This window comes from Hippichthys cyanospilos, chromosome 1, assembly GCF_059441005.1.
Source record: "Hippichthys cyanospilos isolate Australia breed blue-spotted pipefish chromosome 1, RoL_Hcya_1.0, whole genome shotgun sequence".
In the NCBI taxonomy this organism is placed as follows: Eukaryota; Metazoa; Chordata; class Actinopteri; order Syngnathiformes; family Syngnathidae; genus Hippichthys; species Hippichthys cyanospilos.
Genome location: NC_142369.1, coordinates 5,238,128 through 5,246,659, shown reverse-complemented (window position 1 = coordinate 5,246,659; position 8,532 = coordinate 5,238,128). Strand labels below are relative to the sequence as shown.

Below are 8,532 nucleotides of genomic sequence, written 5' to 3'. Positions count from 1 at the left end.
GAAACAAGTGTCAAGCTCGCAGCGGCTACTATGGCTTTTCAAAATAAAGCTTAGATCGGGAGGAAAGACTCATCTTGAAACCGAGGCCACTTGGATGAAATTCTATTCTCAAGTGGGTTCAGACAGCTTAAATCACAGAGTTAGTTTTTGGTGGCCTCCCATTTCAAAATGTTGAAGTCACAGGTGTCAAACTCAAGGCCCCTGAGGCCAGATCCAGCACGCCGCCAAATGCTAATTAGACTTCAAGATTCTGGCTAAAAATGTTCACATTTCCCTCAACTTTTACAATTATTTTTTTCTTATCAATACCCCTTTTCTGAACAGTTTTTAGTGGCCTCCGATTCCAAAATGTTAAGGTCACAGGTGTCAAACCCAAGGCCGGGGAGCCAGATCCGGCCTGCCACATTACATGATGTGGTCCGCTAAATGCTAATGATGACTGGCTAAAACTTTTCAAGTTGTGTTCAACTTTTAAAATTTTGCTGTTATCAATACTACTTTTTTGAGCAGTTTTTAGTAGCCACTGATTTCAAAATGTTGAAGTCACGGGTGTCAAACCTAAGGCCCGGGGGCCAGATCCAGCCCGCCACATCATTATACGTGACCCGCCAAATGCTAATTATGAAACGGACCTTTAAGAAATTAATGAAATTTTAATTTTTTGTATAGAACATAAAAGCCACAAAAAATATAATACAAAAATGTAAATAAATAAAAAACGTTGGACACTCCTGAGTTTGCTGTTTGCCTGCTTATAGGCAATTGAAAATGGGCCCACAAACAAATTGATGCTGTGCATGTCTTTTATTTTCCTACTTTGTATTGAGTGCATGCGTGCATTCACAGTGTTGCATTTTGCTAGTTAATCATCACATACTACAAACAGGCGACTTTCCCCTCCAAAATGGGGAAAAGGGGAGCTCCAGGATGAGAAAAACACACACACACAGGAAGCAGGAAGTATGCTTTCACAAGCCCACTGAATAGGTCAAAAAACGTGCGCTTTAAGTCGTTACCCAGCCAAAGCCAATTTGACTATTTCCAAACGATCTCATCCGCAAGGAATATACTCAACAGAAACCGGGCGATGTATATTTTGTTCCATGTTAATCTTAAAGTAAACTGTTTGTGAAATAGGTTGCAATAAATGGTACAGGAAATGATGCAAGGGTAATAGACGAGGGCCACACAAACCAAAAAGCAAGCAACGAGGGGGCGCGGTTGAGTGAGACTTCCCCAAAACGCATTGATTAAATGGAAAATGCTAGATGCAAAATAAAAACGTGTATTCGTTGAGCTCGTTTGTGAAAAAATTGAGCATCCTGGCCCGGGTGGCTCTATGATAATACAGTACAATCTGACACTGGGTCAAACGTTTCGTAATTGGTATGCCAGACAGCCAAATGGCTGAGATAAGTTTTTATGTCAAATGTTTGCTTTGTTACAGTTACGTTTTGTGTTGTGTATACCGCTGCAAAACGGCGGCGCGCACGGGCCTTAGCGCTTCCAATTCTTAACTTCGCTGCACATCAATGGGGTCGGAATTGTCGCGAAAGTATTGAGAAATGCGTAGTTCAAACCACAACTGTGTAACCAAAGTTGCAGATGCCTATTTCAAGCCACAAATGTGTAACCAAAGTCACGAACGTGCAACAAGAACCCCAAATACGTGGCTGAAGTCACAAAAGCGTAACGAGAGTCACAAATACACAACAGAAATCATAAATTCGTAACGAGTCACAAATGCGCAACAAAAATCCACAAATGCGCAATAAAAATCAAAAAATGCGCGGCTGAATTGGCTGGATTTTTACATGTGACTTTGCTACGGTCCTGCCGCCGCACGGGAATCACATTTGAATGGGAGATTTGCAAAAGCGTGCCTGGACACTTGTGTGTGGTTCCGTAGTAAGCCATTTCGCATTTGGGAATCTCGTTACGCTTTTGTGACTTCAGTCACGCATTTCTGGTTCTCGTTGCACATTAGTGACTTTGGTTACACATTTGTGTATTGAAATACGCATTTGCGACTTTTGATTATACATTTGAGGATTGTAACACGCATTTGTGAATTCTTTTACGACAATTCTGACCCCATACACATCTGGCGTGAAATGACAATAAATGCAAATGCTGCAGCTCGTCATATGCCGGGCCGCTAGGCGGCGGAAGCAGGTCACGACTACACCGCATAGCAACCTGAAAGTGACTCGAGGCGGATATTTAAGTGATATTTCTTTCAAAGTAAAAACAACTAAGCTAAATATGTTGTTGTTGGTATCGCGGTGGGTGTGAAAGTTGATCGAAATGCAAAAATACAGCTATAATTGAGATTCGACGAACTCTCCGCCGCAATTAACGAGTGAAACTTTTCTGCCGTGTTTCGTCTTGGCTTTTGTTTTGACAGTCAGCAGCGCGCGTCGCTATCCTCGCTAATAGCGAGACGCTAGTTTAACGCACCGGGTCAAAACAATGCAGCCGAAATGGCGTCTCGTTCGATTTAACGGGAACCCTGAGCGCCCCGCAACAGCTCGTCACATCTCGCACGGCGCCGCCACCGTTTGATTGGCTCGAAGCCGTTCGCAGATGGAGACGGTCAGCGGGCTCCCGGCGTCCCCGTAGCTAGCCGCGAGAGAGGGAAGAGCGCTCGGTGGGCATGGCGGAGTAGGAAGGGCGCCGCTCGGCGTCATGGCTCCGCGCTCGGTGGCGGCGGCCTGCCGCAGCCTGGCCCTCTCGACGTGGCTGCTGTCCCTGTGCTTTGTGCAGCTGCTGTGCCTGGACTTCACGGTGGCTGAGCGCGAGGAGTGGTACACGGCCTTCGTCAACATCAGCTACGTGGAGCCCGCCACCAGGACACTGCGCACCGACAAAAGCGAGTGCGGCCGCTACGGAGAGCACTCGCCTAAGCGCGACGCCGGCGGCGTGGTGGTCCTGCCCGCCGCCCCGCACGACCGCCAGGCCTGCGACCCGGCCACGGGCTTCGCGCCGCCGCCCGCCCACGCAGGCGCCTGGGTGGCCTTGGTCGCCCGCGGCGGCAACTGCACCTACCGGGACAAGATCCGGCACGCCGCCGAGCGCAACGCCTCGGCCGTGGTCGTCTTCAACGTGGGCTCGGCCAACGCCAACGACACCATCACCATGCCTCACCCGGGTATGAGCCTCTTGCTCGGATCGCGTCGAGTGCCGCCATTCGGTGGGGGGAAATCTGCGGTGCTATTTGGGGGTGCGAGTACCGCTGGCGTGGTGGCCGTAACGTGACGTGAGGTGTTCGCAGAGTTGCTGCTTTTACACGCCAAACGGATCGTTCTGTCTTTTCAAATTGGGGGCTAATCAATTGGAACACGTTCAAACCACCCCTTTCCGAAACCTTTACCTTGACAGTGGACCCCTGGGTTTTGGCGTCCCTGGCTTACATTTTTTTTTCATGTTACAAAGTGGATTACCAAGTTTTTTTTTCGTGTTCTCTCTACGGCATTTTTCCCACATAATGGCGTCAACAATTGCAAAATTCAAACTTGGCTGTCAGTGGTTGTGCGTATGACTGTGAGAGTCGCACCGCACGTAAATCACTACATATGTCACGGAATACGTCCCTAAAATTCTAGTCCGATATTAGTCAACGTCACAGCTTCTAAGATGCTGGTCTGCTTTGGTTGGCGTCACAGTGTCACTAAGATGCCTACACGCTAAATACTCAATCTTTTGTGAGTGCTTAGAATATCAATGTTTATTGTGCATTTTAGTATTGGCATCTCCGTGACTGACACCGTGACTGAGACAGTGACTGTGACATTGTAAGAGCCATAGCATATCGGCGTTACAATGACATGCGGGAACAGTTGACTTTATCGACGCAGCAAAGCGAAAAAAAATTGCACGGACACATTGACCGGCATGTTGGGGCATGTTGGATTGTTCGTAAGACGAGAGGATTGTGTGTAAATGGGGGACGAAAAACGCCGCGGTTCACGTTCGTAAGATGAAATGTTCGTAAAAGAGGGAGTTCCTAAACCGGGGGCCTCTATGCATAGAATTTGGAAAAACTATGCAGAAGATAAGAACTAACATTAGTTGATGGATCAACAAACACTAATTTTGAGCATATTATATTTGAATGCCCCCATCAGGCACAGGCGAGGTGGTGGCCATCATGATCCCGGAGCCCAAAGGTCGCGAGGTGGTGTCGCTGCTGGAGCGCAACGTGACGGTCACCATGAGCATCACCATTGGGACCAGGAACCTGCAGAAATACGTCAGCAGGACCTCGGTGGTCTTCGTCTCCATCTCCTTCATCGTGCTCATGATCATCTCGCTGGCCTGGCTCGTCTTCTACTACATCCAGAGGTTCCGCTACGCCAACGCGCGAGATCGCAATCAGGTAAGACCGCCACGCCATCATTTCACGTCATCAACCTATCTTTTGGCTCTGTCACAGCTTTTTTTTTTTTTTACTCAATTTATTGGGTACATATTGATATTGCTGGATACAGGGAGATGTATTGTTACTACATGGGGGAGGGGGGGTTATGTCTATTTGGAAGTGGACTTTAGAGAAAAAAGAAATCCTCAAAGCCAAGCATTTGTTTGTTTGCCTTTGTCCCTCCAGCGCCGCCTGGGTGACGCCGCCAAGAAGGCCATCAGCAAGCTGCAGGTGCGCACCATCAGGAAGGGCGACCAGGAGATGGAGGCCGACTTTGACAACTGCGCCGTCTGCATCGAGGGCTACAAGGCCAACGACGTGGTCCGCATCCTGCCCTGCAGGTATTTCACCTCTCCATCAGGTTGTTCAGATTCAGATCATTGTTGCCTTCGATGGACACTATCGATGGACTCTCTCTCTCTCTTTTTTTATATATATAATATATAAATCCACCTCAGCTAACACGAGCTGTTGTTCTCCGCAACAGGCACTTGATGCTAAAAGTGTTAGCGATGCTCGACTACACTGCCGAAAACAAATACCCGAGGGATTACAAAAAAAAAAAAAAAAGCCTTGATCATGTTTTTGGACCGAGGCTCTTTTCAACCTCGGATTTGGCTTTATCCAGGAGCGAATTTTTCATTTACTTTTCAAACATCTCCTGTGTAACTTTGAAAAGTGAGCTGCGAAATCCTGACTCCGCTTGCGTGTGTGTGTTTCTTTGTAGGCATTTGTTCCACAAGAGCTGCGTGGACCCGTGGCTGCTGGACCATCGTACGTGTCCCATGTGCAAGATGAACATCCTGAAGGCGCTGGGCATCGCTGTGAGTAGGCCGGCGGGCGAGCGGGAGGGAACGCGGGCTAGCGCCGTCTCCGGCTTTCGCGCGCCGTCACTCATGTCAGCCCCCGCTCCAGTTGAACGCCGACTGCCTGGATGACCTGCCGCTGGACTACGACTTGGCTCTGGGCGGCGGAGTGGGACCCCTGGCGCTGGAGGCCGTGGTTTCCGGGGCGGCCGGCGACGGCGCGCTGAGCGAGGGAGGCTCCTCCGTGATTCTGGACCCGGGCGTGAGACGCATGGGACTCCCGCAGGATTACCGGGACCCGCCCGACACCCTGAGGGAAAGTCCTGTGATGGCGGCCGCTGATGCGCACGCGGGTGAGCCCCGATTTCTGACCATGTGTACCAATTTCCAGTTATTTTTCCCCGAACTTACTGACTGCTGTAGAAAAACGAGGTGGCTTTATTATACTATGCTGCCTCCTGGTGGCTGAGGCAGGCACAACAGAAGGAACTACACAACCAGCTGAGTTGATCGTTTCCTCAACATTCATTTAGGAGGGGCGGGTCAAAAAATTTCCAGTGCTCGACACTGCTGCCTATCCGCCTGCGATTGAATAGTATAAACATGGGTGTGATAACCTCCATGTATTTATGTGAATCGCTCTGTGAAAAAGACCCATCAAGGAAATCACCCCAACGTTGCGTCGCGTGCTAACGGCTTTTATTTTGAAGTCGGCCATCGCTGCTGGAGTTACAAAGTGTGCAGCTTGATTCCTTTACCAACATCAATACACTGCCGCGAGAAAAAGCCTGTGAACTTGAAGACAAATCAATTTGAAGTGTGTTCGTCACACACTTACCTCGCTTTGAAATCAGTGGCCGGCAAAAACTGTTCAAAAGAGAGTTTGCAAAGAAGAAAATGCTTGTCCACCCCCCAAATTTTTCGAGACAACTTGCAAGTTTGGTATTTAAGCCAGAAGCCTCAAGTCAAATCCGCATTATGCGGGCCACAAAAAAATGTGGCAAGCCAGATCTGGCCCCTGCGCCTCGAGTTTGACATCTGTGACTTGAACATTTCGAAGTTAGTGGCTACTAATAACTGTTCACAAAAGTTTTGTTGCTCAGGTAAAAAGTTGTAAAAGTTGAAGACAACTTGAAAATTTTTCGACAAAAACTTGTCCGTCTTGGTCACGCAGGTGAGCTCCAGCCGATGGCGAGCAGCGTCTCCGTGGCGTCGCTGGTGATCGCCGTGGAAACGGGCCCGTCGGACGAGGAGGGGTCTGTCGAAGATTCTCGAATGGGGGACAAGTCCTGAGAGGAAGAAAGCGGGGAAAAAAAAGCGGCCGAAATGGAGGAGTTTGGCTTTTTCCCAGCTTGCACTGGAACCACACTGGTTTTCTCCAAAGACCCGGTGGGCTTGGGTTGGGGTCTTGCTCTTCCTGGATGGAAACCCTTGCGGCCGCGTTCCCCGAATCTTCATTCCCTAACTTGCGTGGATTCACGCTGGACCTTCTGAACCCGAAGTGAGTCGAAACCCAGAAAACACATTTTGCAAAAACTTAAGCTCGCTAATGCTAGCAAAACCACCGAAGACCTTGGAGGTCTTGCCTGCGGACACGTCGAAGGCTTTTGCTCAGCACAACATAAACGTTCAAAGACGGAGTGCCGAGGGCAGCTTGTCTCCGTTAGAGCAGCCGTTTGAACGTTTTTAGCCACGGGCCTGAAGTCATAATTAAGTGTTTGGTGGGCCACATCACATCTGGCGGGCCGGGTCTGGCCCCCTGGCCTTGAGTTCCACATTTTGAAATCGGAGGCCACTAAAAAATGTTAACAATAAGGGGCATCAATACCAACAATAAAACATGTAAAATTTGAAGACAACTTGAAAATGTTTAGCCAGTAATAATGAACATTTGGCGGGCCCGCATAAAATGATGTGGCGGGCCGGATCCGGCCCCCGGGCCTCGACTTTGACATCTCTAAGTTAAACATTTTAAAAATCGGGGGCCAATAAAAAAATGTTCAAAAAGAGGCATTGATAACAACAACAAAAGTGTCAACTTTGAAGACAACTTGAACATTTTTAGCCAGTCATGATTAGGATTTGGCGGGCCACACAAAATGATGCGGCGGGCCGGTTCTGGCACCTCTGTCTCCGGCGACCTAAACATTTTGAAATCGTTGAAAAAAAGGGCTATTGATAGCCACCAAAAAATTGCAGAAGTTGACGACAACTCGATTTTTGCCCAGAAACTTGAAGTCCAATTAGCATCTGGCGGGCCGGATCTGGTCCCCGGTCCTTGAGTTTGTTTTAACGGCTCCAACTTTACCATATGGTTTAACGGCTCCAACTTTACCATATGGTCCGGTAGCCGCTCGGCTCCGGTTCGAGAGAATCCGCGTCGTGACCTAGCGAGACTGGACTTTGGACCGGCTGGGCCCGATTGCCGACCGGCGTGGAATTTGGCCGTCGTCGTTTTGGGCGGCGGGGACTGTGCGCTTCCTCCCGCCCCTCGCCGTCCCGTGTACGGAACCTTCCCATCCCGGTCCGCCGGTTCCCCGTCCTACATGGGAATACCGCCAGCAGGTGGCGGCGGCGTTTTCTTTGCCCTATTGTAGGCATCGTTCTCCGTCCCCCAAAAAGAAGGCAAGAAACAATTGGGAAGGCGTTTGCCGAGCGACAATCAACGTTTGGCTCTGGTTCCATTTTTTGTCATCATCTATTTTGCTACCAGAGGAGATGTTTATTTTTGTAACGCCAAGAAGAGTGCACAGGGAAACGACGCCAGATGTGTGAAAGCTGACCTTTTTTTTCCCCTTGTTGAATAAGGAACCTGCACAGCTTGCATCCAAAAGTCTTTTTGGTGGCGCCTTACACAGCAGCCACAGTTACAAACCTTTGAGTGGAGAAGCATCCTCCATTGTTGCGTGCCCCCCCCCCAATTTCACTCACTACACACCGGAGAAGATTTTACACCCCGCTTCTTTCCACAGCTACCCGCAACCGAGGACATAGTAAAAACATACATCATGTTCATAATAACTAAGTCATTTAAATACAAATACCCCCTGGTTGGAGTGACAGTATTTTTTCACAGTGTCGGGAGTGATGCATTACAAAAGTAATGTCAGAACTGTTATGTGTTACTTTTGGCTGTAACGCGGGAATGTAAAGCATTATACACACATAATAGTGAGTAGTATGCATTATGATATATAGCCCCCCCCCCCCCCCCCCCCAAAAAAAAAAAAAAAAAAAAAAAGCTTTTAAATTGATAGTATTAATTGAAGCCGTTGATTAGCCAGAAACCTCAAGACAAATCGGTTT

At 48.7% G+C, this 8,532-nt stretch overlaps 1 protein-coding gene across 1 annotated transcript; it reads left to right on the top strand.

The window, feature by feature from the left end:
• Window positions 1-2,441: 2,441 nt before the first annotated feature.
• rnf150b (ring finger protein 150b) lies at window positions 2,442-8,427 on the top strand. The gene is made up of 6 exons (XM_088440472.1): window positions 2,442-3,151; window positions 4,128-4,378; window positions 4,607-4,761; window positions 5,148-5,244; window positions 5,336-5,579; window positions 6,401-8,427. Exons 1-6 carry the CDS (start codon window positions 2,689-2,691, stop codon window positions 6,517-6,519), a joined length of 1,329 nt encoding a protein of 442 aa, XP_088296598.1. The 5' UTR covers window positions 2,442-2,688; the 3' UTR covers window positions 6,520-8,427.
• Window positions 8,428-8,532: the final 105 nt, after the last annotated feature.